Consider the following 22,340-nt stretch of genomic DNA (forward strand, 5'->3'; position numbering starts at 1 on the left):
CCGAGACTTTTACCGAGAGAAAACTTTGCTGCCGCTACCAGTAAAAGGGGGCGGAGGATGCCACCGGCAGGGAGCTGACACTTCCCCGCGGGAGCCCCCTTTTAACGCTCAGCTCCCGCTACGGCCGGCGCCCCGTCCCGCTCCCCCCCGGGCGCTCCCCGGGGCACGGCCGTCACGCCCGGGGGGAGCGGGACGGGGAGCGGGACGGGGCGCCGGCCTCCCGCCGCCGCCGGCTGCCCCACAACAGCCCATCCCGGCCGGGCGAGGAGCCGAGGGAGCTGCGGGGGTACCCAGGGACCCCATCCCGCCGCCGCCGCCACCCCCCCACCCCTCCTGCTCCCGGTATCCCGCAGCGGCGGGGCGGGCCGGGTCCCTCCCCCTGCCCCTCCCCGCCGCCCTCCCCCGGGCTTTTATAAGGCCGCGGAGTTTCCGCGTCCTGTGACTGCAGTCAGGTGGTTGCGGGGTTTCCCCCCCCCCCCCCCGCCTCCCTCCCTCTATCCCGCTCCCTTTTCCTTCCCCGCCCGGCGTGGGCCGGCCCAGCGGGGAACCGTCTGGGGAAAGTTGGAGGAAAGTTGTCGGCTGGGAGGAAAGTTTAGAGGCGGGAGAGCCGCGGCAGTCCGGCCTCCCCGCGGCGTCCCGCCGGGTCCCGCAGCGCTGCGCTCCGCTCCGCGGGAGGGCCGAGGATGGCCGGCGGGGGAGGAGCGGGCTCTGGCCCGCCTGAGTGCCGGGAGCATCTCTTCAAGGTGCTGGTGATCGGGGAGCTGGGCGTGGGGAAAACCAGCATTATCAAGCGGTACGTGCACCAGCTTTTCTCCCAGCACTACCGGGCCACCATCGGGGTGGATTTTGCGCTCAAAGTCATCAACTGGGACAGCAAGACCCTGGTGCGGCTGCAGCTCTGGGATATTGCAGGTACGGGCCGGGGGCGGGCGTCTCTCTGCAGGGTGAGCCCCGAGTGGGCAGAGGCCTGTGAACTCGGCTCTCCGGCCTCTGCGGAGGAAGCGTATTTCCACCGAGAAGTCCGTCTTTTGGTTTTTCTCCTTGCCCCTGTTACCTGCAGCCCCTCTTGTCCGCGTTTGAGGCGTAAGTAGAGGGAGGTCTCAATGTGGGGGTGAAGTTTTTGACTTTTTACAGGCTGTGTGTGCTCCTGTTAGCTGATGTTGTGGGGCTTTTGGCTTGGCCCAGGTTTTACAGCGGTCCCCAAAGCTGCTTTGCTCTTCTTGCCGGCTCCCGGAGGCTCCTGCTCGTACTGCTCCTGACCCGCCTGCCCAGGCACTTGTGGCCTTGGTTCTGACTGCTGCGTAAATTCATTCGTGGTTATGGCTCTGTAACACTACTAGAGGAAATAAATATATTTTCCAAGTAGGTTATGTTTAGTAAGCACATGTTACAGCTTAAAGGTAGCTCAGATAGCTAAAATAGTCCTCAAAGGGAGTCTGCTCAAGCTTTGCTTGTTTGGAGTCACCTACTTAATTTTAAAGTAATTTGTGTCCCTGAAATGTGGAGTGAGGGAGTGGGACTTGTGTTATGCTTAGTTCTATACACAAATCATGGGTTTGTGTATCAAAAAGGTACTTTGAGCACACAGAAGAAAAGCCCAGTTCACTTGTGCAAACTGCATGTCACTTTCCTATATATTATTCAAAACTGTTCTTTAACTGTTTTAAAGACCCCAACTGTATACCTATCATGGCTGACTATGCTTATGCTGCAGTGTTAAATGCCACAGAACAAACTCTGGTTTGTTGTGGTCTCATAAGAAGTCTGTCCCATCAACTCCTTAATCAACTGAAGTTGGTATTGCATTTCTAGTTTTGTGTGCAGCCCAGGTATTAACGTGCAGCTCCCTACCACATTCAGAATGTCTCCTTGGCTATGAAAAAGAATTATCTCAAATGCTGGTGTTTAAACTTATGCTACTGGAAGAAACAGGGTAACAACTGGTAGTTACTGTTTCCATGAACTCTATCAAGTAGAAGCTCAGGAAAGAGGAAGCATAACATGTGGCTGCTGTAACCCAGTGACAGACCAGCTGTACATCAGCTTCTGGCCTTTCTGCTCTAAAGGTTATCTTAAACCCTACAAATATGATTCCTCAAACTAAAAAGCCTGCTTCTTACTGCCATATGCTGAAACACACTATAGATCTTTCTGCTGCTGGCCTGCAGGGCAAACTAAAATTTTTTCTAATTTCTGTTCTGGAAAGCAAGCAAAGTTGGCAAGTTTTTCTTCTGTTGTGTTGCTTTTATGAATCAGTTTTAACGTTCTGTAAATCAATTAACAGTATTGGTACAAGCTGCTGCAATACTCTGGATATATTTTAGCAAGCGTGGGGTTCCAAAGATTGAAGAGGGGAGACTGTCAGTTATCATGGGGTTTGGCAGGCTGCCACGCTTGCGTTTAACTTCTCCTCAGCCCTTGGTTTCTGAGGCTGTGTGCTTTGACAAAGCAATCTGTTTCGAGAGGCTAGGCAGGAACTTAACTAGTAACAAAGTTTGGACAGAACCAATTTACATTATGGGAAGTCCTAGCAATATACCAATGCATTAATTTCAAGATCTAGAAGACAATATCTTTCAGTCTTGATTATTACTCTTACAGTTTCTAGGACACTGCTAGGCGAAGACTGCATTAAGAGCTGCTGATAAATCCCTAGAGGCTTGTGCTAATATTGCTGATAGATTGAAGAATTAAAATTTTTCCTGTCACTGAAATATTTTTCCTATTTTACAATGTGGTGTACTTCCATATGAAACTCCTGACTAACCTTTCCCTAGCAAAAATGAAAAAGGAAGATAAACTGTTTTGCAATTTGCACTCCAAACTCTAATGTCTAATCCAGTAGTTTAGGCTATATTGTTTCCAAGGGGCTGGGGGTCCTTCCCCAATAGAAAAAAACACCAAGAAGAGAAGTAATCTGATTCTGAGGGATTTTTTGATTGAGCTGTGCTTAGCCAGTGTGGGAGTAGCAGTTCAGACTGCTATAGAACTTAACATCTCAGTTAAGCGTTAATCATTAAAATAAAGGGGATTTTAGTATCCATAAGGGTGTCATGGTCTTAAAACTGCTGAAGTCCTTGACCTGGGAATGTGTTCTGCAGCTGTCTATGCCTATATTCACAAATATTTCTAAATACCTGAGGATCTTAACAGGTTTATGTAGAGACTATTAGAGAACCAGGTTGAAGCTGGCTTCTATATAATCATAGCACATATTCCCTAAAGCATTTTACTGAAGTGTGTAACAAAGTATCTGAGCATGTGATAGTCATTCCCTTTTAACTCATCAGCCCAACTGTCTTCTGGCTTTCAACAGCTCATGTAGATAATTTTGTCTGCTGGTGTATGCAGACAAACAGCTTTAGATCTCTTGGAGAGTTCTAAATCTTATGGTAAAGTAATGTTACATGTGACTTCCCTGCTGGTATTCTGAATTGATTATGATGCATTTAAAAAGGCTTCTGAATTGAAGTCTAACCCTTAAGCATAGTAAGGCGTGTTATTTTTCACTAGATCAAAGCTTGTACTTAACACTTCATCATAAAAAGCTTTCCTCAAAGATCTGGGTGCTGCAGTCTAAGATTCTGTACCTGAGTCAGTCATAAGAACTAATCATGTAGTTCAGTCATCAGCTAAAGATGCAGATACTGTGCTGACTTCTGGTGTGATGCAGCCAAAATGATGAATGTTGTGCTGTGTATTGCAATGTAGTAGGTTCCTGAGTAACTTCAATTTCTTGTACTCGTTGAGGGTTTTTTTTAGTGACTAGATAATTCTATTGAATAGAGCATGACAGTATTACACTGCCTATACTTTTTTTCCTGGTGAAAATAACATTCATGTTATAAGGTACAAAGTAATTAAATTCCTGCAGCAGAATCAAAGGGGAAGGAAGAAGGGTACTATTGTGCCTAAACTTGTGTATTCCAGAAATACTCAGGCATTTTAGTTTTTAGGCACAGGTTGTAGCTTCTTGAATAATGGAAATGGAAAAACCTTGGTAGTAAAACTGATCAGTCACTGTCAAATTATGTCAGTTGCAGCATGAAGTATTCTGAAAGAAGCTGAATGGATTACATGCATGTTCATACAGGAGCAAAACTTCTAAACCTTAGCTGCCCTTAGGCATTACTCTTGTTTTTTATCTTGACATGTGGAGTTATGATAAATACCTCTTTCTGGATAAATTCTGAAAGTGTTAGACCCAGGTTAACCCCCTTGATCAAAGGACATAAATAATTGGCAAAATAAATAGGAGAAAGGTGTGAGTCACTCTTTTAAAGAGATACAAAACAAAGGAATCTTAATGATATGGAAATGCTTCTAAAGTCTATTTCAATATGCTAGAGATTCCTACTTGACAAGCATGCTGTTTTAGTGAGTATACTGCACTGACCACAACGTAGTGTAGGAGATGAATATAGCATATTGATGAAACTCAGTCAAATATAATTGAAAGAACACTTCAAGGATTTTCTGTATCATAAAAACTTTTGATCTGATCTCATACGACCAGCAACTGAGTAGTGTTAGCTGCTGCTTTATGATCATATTGATTATCACTCACATCAGCCTGTATGAACATGCAACTTCCTGAAGGGCAGGGGTGGTAAAAGTCATAGATGACCACTTGAGCTTGGCTTCTCCTGAAGAATGTCACTAATGACAAATGATAGACAAATTTGGTTTTAAAGCTTTGACTGAGTGATTCTGAATTAACTTTGGTGTAATAGCACCCTTCTTTCAGGACTGTGTTAGAATTTCTTTGTATGTTAGAATTTTTATGTATGTGGAACATAACTGTCTACTGTTGTGTATTTTGGTGGCTGAGTTTCAAAGGCATTCAGGCTGTTTTGGTGTGTGAGATGGTATACTTCCATGTGAAAAACCTTATAGTGTCAAGCAGCAGTATGTTTCAGTTTTTCCTCAGTCAGCATTTGTGCTACTGACATGTCAGAAGACCGTCAAGTTGCATCTGTGTACCAGGTCATTAACTTGTTTCTTGCATTATGGACTGATTTTATTCTTTTTAAATAAAGTCTTAACTAAGCCTTAAGCGATGTTCATGCATCCCTGAAAGTCTATAGGGCCAACCAGAAAAATTCCTCCATTTCCTATACATACATAGCTCTGTGCCATGGAGGAACGTACTTCAATTGCTTTTCAGAGGAGTTTCTTCTAAGTGTGGAGAGCTTGGAGGTAGTAGTCTCTAAAAGTAGTCAAGGTCTTGTAACAACTTGTCCTTACCCACAACACATCTTGAAGCTCATTGTAGGGATTAAAACAGCAACTCCTGCAAAGAAACCATGAAAAAAAACCTGCTTAGCTGTGTGCCTAGTGCATGTGAGCATAGGGTGGTGGCAAGACAATCTAGGCATAACCTGTCCCCCTGTGATTTTTTTTTTTTCCCCTCAGTGTTATAAAGATACTTAATGAGTGAAAAACATGCACATAAATAACTGCATCAGAAATGGATGCAGAACCTGGAGCTCAGAGCTTTTTCAGAAACTGGTAAGTTATCTGAGGCTATTTCCTAGTTCATGTGGTGATGGAGGTTCCAGCAGCAGCTGTCTTCATGTAGAGGTGGAAGCTGAGGCAGGTCAGAGAACTTCTAGTCAGGGTTGGAGAATCTTTTATGTGATTGTCTCCAGACTGATCAAAAAGATTTGGAAGACCTGTGACTGATTTCTGAATGCTTCCTGCTCACACACATTTAAGTATAAATCTCATGTGAGGAAAAATTACTTAAGGATGATGTTGGCTGGAAACATGCAAGACTGGCTAATAAAGTTTGAGGAGGAGAAAGTAGAAAGCCTGCTCATGTTGAGAGGTTTTGAACACTATCTTAGAAGCAGTAGAGGCAGGAAACAGAACTGAAGGTGTACTGTATTTCCTTCTAGAAACTATCCCTCTGTGGGAAATCTTGCGTGGGTGTCCTTTCTTGTGACTCTTTCGGAACAGCTGAATTAGAGTTATGAGCTTTCAGTTGAGAATGATTTGCTGTGCTTGGAGCTTTACAGCAAAGTATCCAAATAAGTACTGAATGTGTTAAACTTGTTTCTTTTTGGTGTGTCTCCAGCCTTCAGACATCTCTGAATAGACTCTGGATTTCAACATGCATTCTTTTTTGGAATTCTCCTGTTTAATTTTTTATGAAATGCTATCAAGTAAGGTATGGTTATCGGTCTTACTGACGAAGCAATTCTTTTGCCCTATCAGTACTGAATCATTCATATTGGTGAAGGTTCTTGTGCTTAGGACTATATTATATAGCAACTTGAAGTACTATATATGTTATCTTGAATTAAACTTAAAGCCTGTGTGCTGATGGAATTCCATAAGCATATTGGAAATACTGTCTTGAAGCTGGTGTTGTAAGGCAGTTTAGTATGGTTAATTTTGATTATGCAAGACAGGACTGTTCAGTTAATTTTCAGTTAAATGGTAGAATTGAAGCAGATGTTCTTTGAGTGTCTTGGAAATAAGCTTAGAGTTTCTCCATAGGCATTTCTAGGTGTTCTACAAGAAGTGGGGTTAAAGATGTGCTCTTGGAAGACCACCTGATCTAGTACAGGCTTTAAAGAAAGCTTGCTGTATTGATCTTGCAGGTACTCTTAACTTCTGTCAACAATGGAAAAGCACTTAGTGCTTGAGTTTTTAATCACTATGGAATGGTGTTCCACAATATGGTGCTTCGGCCTTATTTTCAAATTGGTAAGGTTCATATCACACAGCAGTTGCTCAGGAGCTTTATGCTTTCTACAAGTTTACAAGGAAAATGTTCCCCTAGCACTCTGATATAGATAATAAAGGGTGGATGGGTGAGTGTTCATCAGATGGACAGGGGGGAAGCTACCTTAAAGGGAAACAATACCTAAGTTATGTTCAGTACAGCGGACAGGAGGAAAAAATAGTATATCTTGTACAACATAACTAATTTTTGCATCAGTTTATAAAACAAACTAGAAATCTCTGCAGAAATTATCAACTTGCATTGATCATAAGATTTTTTTGAGGCAAGTATTGGCTAAATTCTTGCCCTTCATGTAATACTGACTCAAGTAGTCAGAAATTAAGCTGGTTTGACAAGTGCATTACCCTTCAGAGACAACCTCATGTAAACAATATTAAATACACACTTTTCTCTTAATGTATGGACTGTACGTGAATGTAAATTGACCTTTATCAACTCTCCTTGCATCAGTGTTTCAGCTTTAGTCTTGGTGTCTTCACCTTATTTACATCTCCACTTTGCCTCTTACCAGTTTGGTTTTCTTTACATGAACATTAGGACAGGGTGTCACTGAAGTGCACGTACACAAATACAATTTGAGTTGGCAAGTGCTGTAAAGGGGTTGTTCTCAACTGATTATTTTCTTTCCTGCGTTTCATAAGATGGGTAATCTTAGCTGCCTGGTGCCAAAAAAGGCTTCAGCATGATGTATAAAATAAGATTCTTCCCTTCAGTAGTGAGCAAGGCCACTGGGATTCAGCCTCACAGCTGTTGGAAATACCTCCCTTGAACTCCAGTGGTAACCAATGCCTTGCTTTTGCAGTCTGTTTCCTCCAAATACTCACTTCAGAAGTTTTGAAGTGTGATATGCCATGTCAGAAAGAAATGATTTGCAGTAAGGGAATTTCTATTTATATTTTCACATGAAAGCATAGGAATAACTCTAGTGAAATTCTTGCAAGTGTTAAAGCTAGCATGACCAGCAGTAAGCAGTGACTACAAAGCATAGCATGCTTCTCAAGTTACCTGTGGTAGAACATTAGATGCTCAAGGTTCTCCTCTGGCTATGGAGACACAGAACAAAGGTAGATGGGGTAGTAAGACTATACTTTGAAAAATGATGGTATTTCAGGGGTTTATAGAGTTTACTGAGAGATAAGTACCTTGACTCTGTCTAGGGAAAGCATAGTAAACTTTCAGTAGCAGTGGCTTCTAGATTAGCAGCAAATGAAAACCAGTATTCCTTATTGTATTGATTTTAGCAGCTTTTCACATAATAGATGAAAAAGCCTCTGAGTTACTGCAAACAGCTTAAGGGAACTTGTTCTTTAAATGCTTCCAGGCTGGAGTGCTGGGTAGAGCAAAGTGGCAGCTATTTGATACAAAATTCCAATGACACACATGTGCCATGACACATTGACCATTTTGGAGATTAACATTTTTTCAGTCTCGTGATAAAGTTGTTCTTGAGACAAACTGACTTTAGACTTGTTCTTCTGTGTGCTGTGAAATGCTGTAGTGCCATGCAGCATCACTGTTAAGTACACTGTATGGCTCTGGCTGCATGGCAGCACTCCAAAAGAGGTGGATTAGAGGGTGTCAGGCATGAAATAGCTTAGCTCTGACAGATTACTTGTTTGGGTAAATCTAGTTTAAAGCAAGGTAGGAAGTAACAGTTCATGCTGTTGCTGGCACTTATTGGACTATGTCAATATTTTCTGAATAGTAATGCAAGAAGTTTTTCCATACATACTGCATTTGACAGCTAGTTATAAATCATTTAGCTTGGTTGAAGTCTACTTTTCTGGGCATGGAAATCTAGTGCTTAGTCATGGGCTTCCTCTCTTGTTAATTTTCTGTTTAGCAAAGATGCAAGAAAAACAGGTTAAACTTTCTTAGACAAACATGACTGTCATACTTTTACATACAATACATTTGATGCTGGACAAAGCCTGTTGAACTGTAAGTGTAAGATATTACCTCTAAACTTCTTAAAGACAAGATAGTAAACTGGTAAAGTAAGTTTCGTCAATCATAAATCACTAGATTAGCCCAAGGCTATGGGCAGTGATAAAGTGTATCAGTCTTGCTGTAAAATTCCCTGTGAGAGCTGTGCAATGTTTGAGGAAGGCTTTCTGTCTTTGTGAAAGAGAATGGTGTGCTTTTCCCATCTATTAGGATGGTAGATGTGGTCAGCATTCCTGATGGAAATCGGATGTCTAACTTTGAGCAGTTGTACCTCAGTGCTCTTGCTGTTTCACTGGTGGTGAACTGGATTGTCCTGCTTCAGAATAAAGTATAACAATAGCAAACAGAATGGAAGGACAAGTTGCTGATTTTGAAAGTAGCCAACAAATTATTAGGTTAGAAACTGGCTTTGTGCAATGAAACTTTAGAGCAAGCTACTTCCTAATATTTCAGAATGGAATAGTGACTTCTAAGAACATGTGGAAACACTTCGTTATGATCTAAACAATCAAAATACTCCTCCACCTGAACTGATATTCTTCAGTGACTTTTCAATGACTACAGAGTTTCTAATACATATTGTATATATCATGAATGTCAGGTCTCTGACACTGTTTCATTCAACAGAACTGATTCAACTGCACCCTGCAACTTTCTAATGTAGACATAACCAGAGGATCAAAGGTTATCTCTTATGGTAAAGTGGGAGTCAGTTGAACAGGGATTAACTGGCTGATTACCTTTTCCCCTGAAGGCGGTTCTTCTGGAGGGCTTGGGACAGTAACTGTTAGGAAGAGGTCTGTCCAGTGGTCAGTTAACCTTCCCATACCACCCTTAGTAAGGTAGGACACTGGCAATTCACTTAAAACCATCTGAGGCTGCTTTTGTCTGTTAGAAACTGTAAGAACTGCAGATAGTGAAACTGTTCCTAGTACTGCCTAATACAGGAAGATATAATAGTCTTGTAGTTCTTGCTTTTTAACTTCTTGGTGTTTGTCACCAGAACCACAAATACCAAATATTACTTCCACAATGGTAGAAAGTAAGTCAGGCTAAATGTGCCTTTATGCAACTCTTACAGGTTTCTAATATTTGCTAAAGCTGCTAGTATAGTTCTACACCTCTGTGGTTTAAACATGTGGTAACTTTTGCTTTTAATAGCTTAAATGGGTAACTGGGGAGTGGAGAGCCATCTAGTACTGACAATCTCAGAGTCTGTCTGCTCTCAATCTACTGTTACCCCTGTGAAAAGGCAGGTAGACACACTTGAGCATGTCCTGTAATGTTGATAGTGACTTGGTTAACCTACTTCTTGTTGAATAATAGATTCAATCTAATTGGGTAAGACAGTTCTGGGACAAGCTGCACTGGTTTGGGGAGAGGGGGGAATGCTGTCAGCAGTGGTAGCTTGCCAGTAACATATTGATATATCTGACTAAAAGGGAACCTCAGTCAAGTCACCCCTGAGCCTGGTAGTGATAAAAGGTACACTAGATATCTGGAGAACTGGGAGATGCATCCTCAGGGCAGTTCTGGATATTTGCTGTATTGTGCCAAACATCCAGCTGTAGGACCAACAGGCATTCAGAGTGTAGTCTCTTCTTGTCTGCAGCTCCTAAAGGGCTTAGGTGAGTTTCAAAAGTGACAGTGGTTCTAACTCAGTGAGAGGATTGGACTGCATGCCCAGCTGTTTTGGATGGTGCTTTAGCTTAAATCTACTGTACTGAATGATGTGAACTTTACTAGGAGTTGGAATGGCAAATAAGGAGCTGCTACTCAGATGATCCTTGATGTTAGTATGTGAAAGCTTGACCCTAGAAATTCAGGGAGTTGGGGAAAAATCTTTTGTAAAGCAGCACAACTGGAACAGAGGAGAGTGCTTTTAGGTTAGGCCTTCCCTTGGCAGAAGGAAGACTGAAAAAAGGGTTTTCACTTACTCTTGAATTGTGGTTTTTTTCCATCGAGGTTGAATAAAAGCACAAATGTCTCATGGTCCTGGAAATTGTCTGAAATGATTAACTTGTAGAGTTTGGCATTGAAGCCTAAATAGTGGCACTGTGCTTGCTCGCTGTGGCCAATAAAGTCAGAGTAGTTGATAGCAAGGACCTAAGAACTATGGTGTTGGCAGTCAAATTAGAGATAGTCTGACTGTCACTAATGACCCTTCTTGAATTTTGGCATGACTAATTGACTATTAGTGGTCATGGTAAATAGTTGATCTGAGAACTTTTCACAACTGAAGGGGAATGTTTAAGTATTCCCAGACTACAACTGATTTATTACAACCATTCACTATAGCTTAATAAAAATCATGTGATGCCTGAGTTCGCTGCAGTGTCTAGTACCTGTTGGTAGAGGAAGAACTCAAACACTAGCAGGATGCTACTTCTGTGCATTTTGAACCCACTCAATTTGATACACTAGGTCTCTTGATCATTTTCTTCACTACTGCAGTATTGCTGGATAGCTTTTTTTTGGCTTGGTTTTATAGATTAAACTTTCCTGTGTGGTATATTCCTTCCTTCTGTTGAACTTAAACTGCCTTTTAAACTAACTGAACTCTGAGTTTCAGTATTCTGAAGGACAATGTTGGCAAGAGCTGCTTGGCTTTATTCATATACTGAGGAGTATTTGCTGGTTTTCAGACTCTTGACAACTCTGTATTATTGGGTCCAGGAAAAAACTGCAAAACTTCATTGAAATGGTCTTCCAGTTAAAAGCAAACAACTTTGGAATAAAACTCTTCAGCTAGTTGTGCTTTGACTTTGGGGTGACTGTAGTCTAGACTATATATGTATAGTTTAAGATTATTTGATGTGGAACTGCCAAACTTGTTAAAATCAAACTTTGAGCTCTGGCCACCCATTAAGCTGATTAGCCTGCCAAAGATGACTTGAACTCACATTACTTCAATGAAAGAAGCTATTTGTTCCATCATTCTTCCAGTTGTCAGGCTTTTATAACCCTTGGTCATCTTTCTCTTCCTCATTAATGATGCAATTTTTGGAGGATGACAGAACTGTTAGTCTCATCTGAAAGAGAAGAACTTTGAAGAACTTTGCCCAGTTGTCCATCAGCACTCCTGATGAGATGTTAAGAGCTTAAATGAAACTAAGACAACTCTGGTTTCTGAGTTGTATGGCTTCAGGTAAGACTCAGCTTAGATTTTTACAAGGTAAGGGAACTTGTTGGTATTGACAGAAGTAAACCAAAACTTGCCCTCATACCTTCCTCAGCTATGCTTTTTTGCTTCTTCTGGATAGGCCATTTCACTCTCCTTGAATAAGTTGTTGTTAGTTCATACAAACTACATATTAAGACTTCTAGGTATGATAAGTAGTCTGGGAGAAGGAACCCTGACAAACTCAGTATCATGCATATCCAGCAGTCATTTGTACATTTAGTTTGATTTTTTCTAGCCTCAATTCCAATCACATAGGTGTTAAGAGCAGAAATAATGGTAGGAGTGTAGAGTATCTACCGCTAAATAAAAGCAAGAACTGCCACAATGATGAGTCACACTGCTGTGATAAGCAGGACACTTGTTTATTCCTTACACTGGTAAAGATTGCTGTAGAAACTCTTTAAAATGTACTTCAAGGCAAGGTTGGCACTGTCTGCAGCTTATGATAACATCTTTTGCAGTGAAGGACAAAGATAAAGCTTCTAATGTCAGACGGGGCTATAACTTTTTTCATGTAGTTTTTAGCTTACAGTTTATCCCTATTACAATGTAGGTTGGGAAGCAAGAGTAGCTCCCAAGCCCTGATTCAGTTTTAACCTAAACTTAATTACTGTGATGCTGCTGTTGGCAACTGTATTAGTTCCTGATGCATGACATTATGCAAGTATTTCACTTAATGTTGTTGCAATTACTGGAAAATATGGTGCCAATGTGTACTGAGTCATTTAGATGTGAAAACTTTGTGGTTAGAGAATGCAAGAACTTTGCATTGCATGCAGCCACTTCCATATCCCCAAACAAAAACCTCTGATCCCCATGACTGCCCTGTAGCTTAGCTCCTCATCTACACCTGAACCCCTAAAACACAGAGAAAGTATACCTTTGTGGTACCATCAGGTTTATGTCAAGGCACTAGACCTATCAGAATAATTAATCCTATGATGTCCTTTCCTTACTGCTGTAGTAAGCAAGTATTTATCTTCATGTCCCCTTCCTTCCATGGTTATACACACTGGAGATTTTAAGTCTAGTTTCATCTGATCACTTTTAGCCTTCTTCCCCTCTGGGGTTATGATTCACTTTCTGCACTGCTCAACACTAGTCTTGCACATGGTGAAATGACTACAGCAAAAATTCTGCTGGACTTAGGAAAGGGAATGACAAATCCCTGGCTGAACTGAGCATGGCAAAAATTGAGTAATTTAGTTTTAATAACATGGAGAATGATGTTCAGACTCCAGACTTTGGAGGACTAGTATATTCTACAGTTTGCTTTTTCTGTGAGGTTTTTTTGCAAACAGAAAAAGCACTTGCAAAAAGCTTTGCCTGAAAGTCCTGTTAAATTTTCAAAAGGCTGTCTAGAATGCTCTGAATTCCCTACAAGAAGCTCAGTATGTGCATTGTCAGTAATAACAGGATTATAAAGAAAGTCTACTCGGTTTATACTGAATTGTCTTCCTGCCTCATGCCATATACCTTTTACCCCAACAAAATTCTTACCTCTTAGGCAGGCCATGTGTTGTTGCTTCTGTCTTCTTTCTATAGAATAAAAATGATATAACCATTCTCGTTAGGCCTCCAGACAGGACAGAAGAGCAGCTGTAAGCTAATACACGGGTCAGGTTTATTGTTAGTATATATGAATTCTAGAGGTAAAAGCAGCTCTGTGTAACAAACTGTTTTGGAGTTTGGGCTACTTTAGAGAAGGGCAGCACTCATACTGGACTGTATTTGACCTATGAAAAGGCATTAATCTCTAATACTATAGTGGTGTTGAGCTTGTGTGTGTTTAGGGGTAAGGGGTATCAAATCCTCCTAATGTAAAGCTTAAATCTAATAAGATAGAAACTTCTATGTTGATATATGCATCGGTTTGTCTACTTTTGCCCAAATTTAAATCACAAAAAGAGTATGTATTAATGTTTTTTTAATCTAAAATTTGTACTGTAAGAGCAAAAACTTCAACTTCTATCAATAAAGCCAGCTAAAAATACTTGAATGATTGTTCCTGGCAGCTGAAGCCCATGCTTTCTAAGTGACTGCTATAGAGTACAAAGTAAAGTACAGTTCAGTGCAGGCTTACATTCCTACCAGAACTGCTGTCTTCTCACACAAAAAAAGCTACTGTACAAAGCTAACATTGGCTTCTGCATTATTCCAGAGGTCCTGAATCTTCCAGTTAGCACAACCCCACTTGCAGTGGCTTCTCCCCTAGCCAGGACCCCATGAGGGGATTCAGCTAGTCTGTTGTTCCACTACAAGACCATTGTTGCCTTTCTGGTATAGTATATTTGGCAAGAGCCTGCATGGTATGAAGCTTCACGTAGGCTGGGGGATATTGGGGCATGAGAAGTCACCAATGTCAAGAAACCAACTGCCAGGCAATCTTGGTTGATTACCAGTCAATGCAGCTCTCCAGCTCATTATATATAAGACATGGGCCTAGGTTGATAGAGAAGACTGACTACAGTAAGATGATGGGAATTCTCTTGGAAATGGAGTTGACAAACTTATCTGAGTGATCAGACTTTCTGGCCAAGGCTAGGCCCCATGTTATTTCTATAAGAAAAAGCATTTGATTGTGGTTAGAACTCTTCAAGTTTGGTTATGATATATATTTTGTAACTTTATTTTCTTTAGAAGCTATATATGATGCTGTACTAATTCAGTCTCTTTTGTACACCTTAAATGCACTGTGTTATACAGGTTTCAGCTAGGGTTATTGCTATAGGAGGCTAGTATGGCCTTCTTGCTAACTATTCTTTAAAGCTTTTTGGGTGGGAGGGCAGTAGACAGGAAGGAATTCAGTCAATGGTCATGTCCTTCACTGTGGTAACTGATCACAGCCATGTTTACCTAGAGCATGCACAGCTATCTGAGAAATGATAACTGCCTGATAACCTTTTCTGCAATTCCCAAATAACTTAGTTTTCATATGTAGTGATTATGTTGTCTCTACTCCTTGCTGGTAACAGTCTAGCAACCCTTTCTGCAACTAATCAATACAACTTAATTTTATTATGTAAATGTCCATCGGGTATTTGGAAAAAACTTATAGCCTTAATTAAAAAAATACTGAAATCCCCACAGATCTCCAGCAATTGAATAGAGAGGACTAATGGGACTGTTCCCCTCACTACTTCAGAATCACTTGCAGTCTCATGTAAATAACAGCAAGTAGCATTTACTTCTAGACTGTTTTGGGGCCAAGATGAAGAAATCTTTCTGTAGAAGACTGAGGTTGGTACAGAGCACTGTAGACCTTGAGATTACACTGGTTTGTGGGTCTGTCCCTATGTGAAGGGGTATACTGCCTGAATTGGAGATAAGACTTGGTGCTTTAGCACAGTCAGAGGCATTTCTGTGTAAGAGGAATCGATGGCGAGACTGGCTAAACAAATGGCAAAGCTGAGAAGCTCCTTACAGCTTGTGTGGTGGTGTAATATAACTGAATTTGACCCTGTGGAGCTCCATTTTTAAATTAAAAAAAAACCCACAAAAAACCCAAACAACAAAAACTCAAACAAAAAACCCCCACAAAACCCCCAAATCCTCACAATCTAAAGATAAACCTTCTTTAGATGTGACACAATTGATCTATAGAAGTAGTAAAAGACTTCTGGCCAAACTTTTTCCTAATGGTATTTGATTCATGAAGACAGTGGACATGTGGTACAACAATTTGTAGTCACTGAGATGCAGGCTTGGTGCCTGCCTTGTTGGCCTTAAAGTCCCTGGCATAAATGCTGCTTCAAAACTTGAGCTTTGAATATGGAGGGAAGAGCTTCTCTCTTGCATGGTCATTGTTCTCACACAGGGGATAATGAGCTGGTAGTGAAGAAATTAATGTCTAATTTCCACCTCTCAGAATATGCTGGCTAGTGATGCTGTTTTATGCAGCATCATACTTTAAAGTTGAACAGCCAGAAATCAAGTCAGCTTTATAGTTCTCTGGAACTTCACTGTAGCTGCTGCTGCTTTTGGGCAATTCTAACAGCTGCTTTTCTGAAAATGTCTATAGGGAATCAGTTAATCGGTACACTGAAGTACTGACATTAAAATGAAGCAATTGAGCTAGAAAAGCATGCTGTTGAACAGGATCCCTGTCAAGTTCCTTTACCTAACGACTTTCTGGCTCTTCTTGAGAAGATAATACCCAGTTCTACTTGTAAATGTTTGTCCTTGCTAATCCAAGGTGGACTTGAATGTTTATAAACAGAGGACAACTGTTTCCAATTAAAATTCTTACTTTCTCTATTCTAAAACTGCATATGCATTAAATGTTAAGAGCTGAAGTGATGACACACTGTAAAACTAAACTATAAAGTGCAAGGCCTACTTTTCCCAGTGAAGCCTTCTGAACAAAGCAGAAAGCTATTTTAGTAGCAAGCAACATGACACTGGTATGTGCACTTGAGTACAAACACAGCATGATGGTCTGACCTTCCAAACAGAAGAGCTGAACTGGCACTTCTACATTTCAAGTATACAGACTAGAATAGCTGCTTAATAAAAAAGGCTTTTTTAGTTTACTATGCTTGCTGACCATTGGTTTTTCTCCGGGAATTTTGTTGTGAATAATTGTACTTTAACTATTCTGATAATTTTGTTTCAAATCCTGGGATTGCTGTAGAATTCCTATAGTTGGAAATTATTGCAGAGAAGGTCTTAGCCCTAGAAGATAAAGTCAAACATAACAGGTTTAGCTCAAAGTGTTAAACTAGCTCCTTTTGAGCTTGTCCCTAAGGAAAAATCAGTAATACAGGAGACTTCTTCAGAAGATGCTGTCATGGTTTAACTTGGCAGGCAGCTAAACACCGCTCACTCATGCCCCTGCAGTGGGACAGGGGAGAGAATTTAAAAAAAGTAAAATTCATGAGTTGAGATAAAGACTCTTTAATAGGACAGAGAAGGAAGGGGAAATATGAATAATGATAAAAGAATTAGATTATGAAAAACAAGTGATACACAATGCAATTGCTCACCACCTGCTGACTGATGCCCAGCCAGTTCCTGAGCAGCAGCCTCCAGCCAGCTTTCCTCCTATTTTATATGCTAAGCATCGACTAGTTTATATACTAAGCATGATGTCATATGGTATGGAATATCCCTTTGGCCAGCTGCAGTCAGCTGTCCTGGCTGTGCCTCCTCCCAGCTTCTTGTGCCTGCCCACCCCTCCCCCCCCCAGCCTACTCACTGGTGGGGTGAGAAGCTGAAAAGTCCTTGACCTAGTGTAAACACTGCTTAGTGACAACTGAAACATCACTGTGTTATCAACATTATTCTCAAATCCAAAACACAGCACTGTACCAGCTACTAGGAAGAAAATTAACTCTATCCCAGCTGAAACAAGGACAGATGCTTTGAAGGCTCTTGGCCTTGGAGCTTGTAGAAACCCTTGTTGCTCACCCTTCAGAAAAAAGCTGAGTTTGCTTAAGTCTCTAGCTCAAGTAACTAGATTTATATCTAAATCTTGCAGAATCTCTTTTGATGAAAGAATGATTTGTGTATAGCTGTGCTGGTGGTGTTTTTAGGCATTACTTCTCAAAGAACACTATTCAACAAATAAGTAAAAAAAAAAAAAATCAGTGGTAATTGGGATTGTAAACTGCTTTTAACATCCTAATTGTCATGTATAATATACACAATGGCTGTTACAGTGAACTTCCATATAGGATAGAAGAGGCAATGTCATATGACCTAGGTGACTAGACCTGAATGCCAAACTCGTATGTACTAACCTGGTACAGAAGTCCATTTACATTGCCTACTAAAATAATATACTCTGTCACTGTCCTCTCTTTCAGGCCAGGAGCGCTTTGGAAATATGACCAGAGTATACTACAAAGAGGCAGTTGGTGCTTTTGTGGTCTTCGATGTCACAAGAGGCTCCACTTTTGAGGCTGTTTCAAAATGGAAGCATGATTTGGACAGTAAAGTACTACTTCCCAATGGCAGCCCCATCCCTGCTGTTCTTCTTGCAAACAAGTGTGACCAAAAGAAAGATGGCAGCCAGAATCCCTCTCAAATGGACCAGTTCTGCAGAGAAGGTGGCTTTGTTGGCTGGTTTGAAACATCTGCCAAGGTGAGCATAAAGAAAAAACATGTTTTAACTCTTCTAAGTATTGGCATAAGAATGGATGAATATAGTCATGTGGGGAATAAAATTATCAAGTAGAGAAAATGATAGTCAAGTCTCCAGTGTACAGCAAAAGTGGGAAGTGGGGTGCAGGCTAGCTCACTCCCATGAGACTTGCAGCATAGTTGGTTTAGATTAGAACTGCAGCTTAAATTTGGAGAACCTTGAAACTAACTGGAAACCTTGATTAACTGAGTTTAAGTATTTTTTCATCTTGCATGCATCAGGATCAGAGTCATTCTTTAGGTGTTAATACTCCTAAACGCTGATCAAACTATCCAAAAGATACAAGTAATCTTTAGGTGCAGGTTTTTAAATTGCACCTTCTGTCTTCACTGTTGCAACTAGGACGTGGTAAGACTCTAAAAGTGAACAAGCTATTTGCCTACTTGTTACTACCTGCCCAGATGATAATGTCACTAAAGCACTTTTCTATTTTATCAGGCAGTGTCAAGACTGAAGAAAAACAAATTGTTCTGTATAGTAACAAGATAAGACAGACAGATGCTTTATTCAAACAGATAACTTTAAGTAACTTCGTATGTTGTACTTTTAGTCTACAGACTTGGTCAATGTACAGATAAGCTTGTAGTAGCTTAGTGAAGTGAAATTCAGCAGTTCCTTAAAACTCAATTGATTCTTAAAATGAAAGGTTCCTCTAGATGAAGACAATGTGGTTGACAGACCAAATTACCGGTCTGGCTCAACTACTTTATACGGTAAGCTAAACCTCAAGGTCCCTCTTTTCCCTTGGCTTGTCTACTTCCTTTAACTGCTGCTGATGAACTGGCACAAAACAACCATTTAAAGAAAAAAGTCTGTAAGAGGAATGTAAGAAATAAAGTAACAAGCTTCTGCCTGATCACTTTAAAGTAAGGAAGAAGGGTACACAGACAGGAATCAGTTACATTAGCTAATTATTTGTATTTGAACAAATAATTCCCAAACCCACCCTTCTGTTACTGAACCCTTCACATTTTAAGACTCTCTATACTCAAAAACTGCCAAGATTCTGCTTTGGGTTATGTCTTCCCTGAAGTTTTACCTGCCTGTAACACTGTTATGTATAAATTTCAATGTGGGTTAAAAATAAATGCAAGCAACACTGGAATATGACCTAACGTGGAAGTGTAGTGACTTACATTTTAGGTGGCATTTAAGACATGACAACGTAAAACAAGGTTCTTGGTGCAGAAAAGTCCAGACAGTATTAGTCCTAGTTCAGTTATTGACTTGTTCAGGACTCTGAAGAGGTGTAGTTAAAATAGCTTAGCAAAAATTCAGGACAGCTTTTTTGTTTTCTAAGCATAACAAATCAGTTTATGGTTTTAAATCCTGCTCACTTATATATCCTGATAATCTGGTTTTGCTTTTCTGCTGGAACTGATACTTGAATCTTCAGTCTACTCATCAGTAGTATAGGTCCCACTCCCTGTGGATTAGGGGGAATATTAAAGGCAAAAACTGCAGAGAGTATAAATACTCATAGAAATATCTTATGAACATCCTTACACTAAAATGAGGAGAATCCTCCTTCACTCTGGGCAGTGAAAAGTTCCTATCTGCAAACTGCCAAAAGCAGTTTGTGGCTAACAGTCACAAGCTTGTAAAATCCAGTAGTGATGGGTCGAATGATCTCATGATCTAACCTTTCTTGTGTAGAGTTTAGATCTACAGTTACAGAGGCAGAGCGTTCTGGGGTGGTATTTCCTTTGGAACCAAGGATGAGCAATTCCAAATGTGGCAGCCCTGTGGTGAGTCAATAGGTGGACCAACCAGGTCAAAGCTGTGGCCAAAGGCCCCTTGGCACTGGCCAGCTTGGCCTATCAGTAGCTGAGATACCTAGAGATGTATTTCATCAGGGTATCCTGCATACACACCACCTTAAGTATGTATGTGGAGGTACTTTTCAAAGCATGCACAAGCAAATGTAGAGTGGCTAGATGAGGCACCTGGATTTAGCTGGGGTTTTGAGGCTGATGGAAAAGGTCCTTTTACATAAGTGCATCAGAAGCAGAAAAAGGCCCCAAAAGGTAGAACACTACTATGAACACTGTAATTGCCTATTATCTTTCCTGATGCAGAAATGCATTTTGGCTTTTGTTGAGTATTCCAAACGCAGGTGACACTTTTACACCAACTGCCTACAAGATTGAAGTCAAAGTATGCTATTTGTAATATGGGTGAATAAATTTGTCTCAAACCTTTCTGGTAACTTTTGAAAAAAGCAAGTGTATGAGCAATGACCTGATGCATCTAAGCTGTTTGTGTCAGGCTGATGAGACTGTAGAAGAGTTTTGTATTTGGCCAGCTTCTAATAGGAATGTGTGACTGTTTCAAAATCACTGACTTCCTTGCTTTCAACATTTTTAGGACAACATCAACATAGATGAAGCTGCTCGATTCTTGGTGGAAAACATCCTTGCCAACTACAAAACCTTTCCTAATGAAGAGAATGATGTGGGGAAACCAAAACTGGACCTAGACCCATTGAAAGCAGAGAGTAAATCACAATGCTGCTAATGCTATCGCTGTTCAGTAAATGTGATGGGATGAGCAGCAAGACTGTTCCTTAAATCAAACTGCTGCTATGGTGCTGCGTTGTGACAATCCATATGGGGTGTCTGGTATTATCTGAATAGGTGATTCTTGTGGGTGTTTACATATTCTTGTTTAGCATGAAACTGAGTATCTTGTAAGTTACCGCTCCACTTGCCTGAGTGACTACACCTAAGTCTGATTAGTGTCTTCTTACTTGAGAACATAAGGAGGTAGTGTTTACACTCCTAAAAAGGAACAAAGATAACATTCAGTGTCTAGTTTGCTTCTAGGACATATGCTATATTCCAAATAGGACTCAGTCATCATGGTTTTAGCTGAACAGACACTTGCACCTTTAAACTTTTCCTTTGTCACCAGTAATGTCCCACTTCAGCCTTCTCACCTACATTTTTGTCCCTATTTATTATCCCCCACCATAAGGATCTGTCTCATTGCTAGTTCTCCTGGATCAAGACATCCCAGAAATCTTGAAGGGGTCAATGACAGATGGGAGGTATCTTTCTTAGTATGTTCACTAGGACTGGGTGAAGTAGATGGCTTTTACCACTGAGTAAGAACAAGATGGGTAAATGGTACTTAACATGGTTATAGAAATACTAACAAAAATGCACCTCTAGCCACTTAAGGCAGAATATTTTCAGCTTATACTTTACATATGAAACACATTAATGAATAGAGTTGTACTGCTGGCACATAGTTATGGTAACCTCACCCATATGCACATCCAGAAATAAACATCTAGTAACTTCTTCAGGCACTAACACTAAAAACTTTACCAAGAGTGCAAAGTAAATATCTTAGTCCTGTGATAATGAACTTGCTGTTTTTTTCCTTCTGTCTTGAGATGGTTCTGAATACCATGAAGAAGGAGAGAGGTCTTGAAGGAAATAGCTTAACTGGTTCTTGCTAGCCTATCAAACACCCCACCCCCTCACCCCCACCTCCTCAGCTCTATCTTCAATTTTAGAACAGTGCTGCACTCTTCTGATTACTTGGAGCTGGTGAACTGGTTTACCAGTTTGTAACTCTGTTTGCTGAGATGCCTATGTTTCCTTGTTATAACTTGTATGTATTTTTGGCAGCAAATGAAGAGCAAAAGGATTAGAGATTTCATGGTTCTTGAATATGTTCTGGAACTCTGGCTCTGCTTGGCTGAAAGGCTTTGAAGCTCCTCTTTATTTTAAGGGTTTCTTCTGTCCTGGTACCTCATTGCTACTGACTTCAGAAGTCTTATCTTGCTTGGTTTGATGGTGCTGATGTCTACTTAAACATCAGTATATGAAGTATGTGCCAGATTGGATATACTTTAATCTGTATTGAGATTTCCTAGGCTGTCTTTTTTTTCTGAAGAGTAATGTACTTTTTAAAAGGCAAATAAATGTATTTGGGCATCTTATGTATGTTGTTGGTGTATGCTTTTGAGCAAATGAATCTTCATATCATGTGTTCCACTCTATACACAAATGCTCTCACTGACATTTGAAAACAGCTTTATCTTCTGGTAGCTGCTATGTTAGAGCTTTAATAGATGGCTAGCCTTCCTTTGTGCTACAAACTTCATTCCTGTTCCTTGGAGGGAGCATTGCTGTGTTTGAGACTGGTGGGCTGGTCAGGAAATCTGATCCAGCCAGAGGATGAAAACTACAAGACTGGCATTTTAGCCTGAGGAGGGGAATGGGAGCATGTCCCTGGTAGATGAGAATGAGACTAGTTTCTGGAGAAGTCTTTAGGTCAATTAAACTAGTCATGGAGCC

General features: G+C 40.7%; 1 protein-coding gene across 1 annotated transcript; it reads left to right on the plus strand.

The window, feature by feature from the left end:
• Positions 1-481: 481 nt before the first annotated feature.
• RAB32 (RAB32, member RAS oncogene family) lies at positions 482-21,982 on the plus strand. Its single transcript, XM_074818700.1, has 3 exons — positions 482-912; positions 17,693-17,970; positions 20,398-21,982. The coding sequence occupies exons 1-3, from the start codon at positions 684-686 to the stop codon at positions 20,545-20,547; spliced, it is 657 nt and encodes a 218-aa protein (XP_074674801.1). The 5' UTR covers positions 482-683; the 3' UTR covers positions 20,548-21,982.
• The last annotated feature ends 358 nt before the right edge of the window (positions 21,983-22,340 follow it).

The sequence above is a fragment of the Strix aluco genome, chromosome 3 (assembly GCF_031877795.1).
Source record: "Strix aluco isolate bStrAlu1 chromosome 3, bStrAlu1.hap1, whole genome shotgun sequence".
Lineage (NCBI taxonomy): Eukaryota > Metazoa > Chordata > Aves > Strigiformes > Strigidae > Strix > Strix aluco.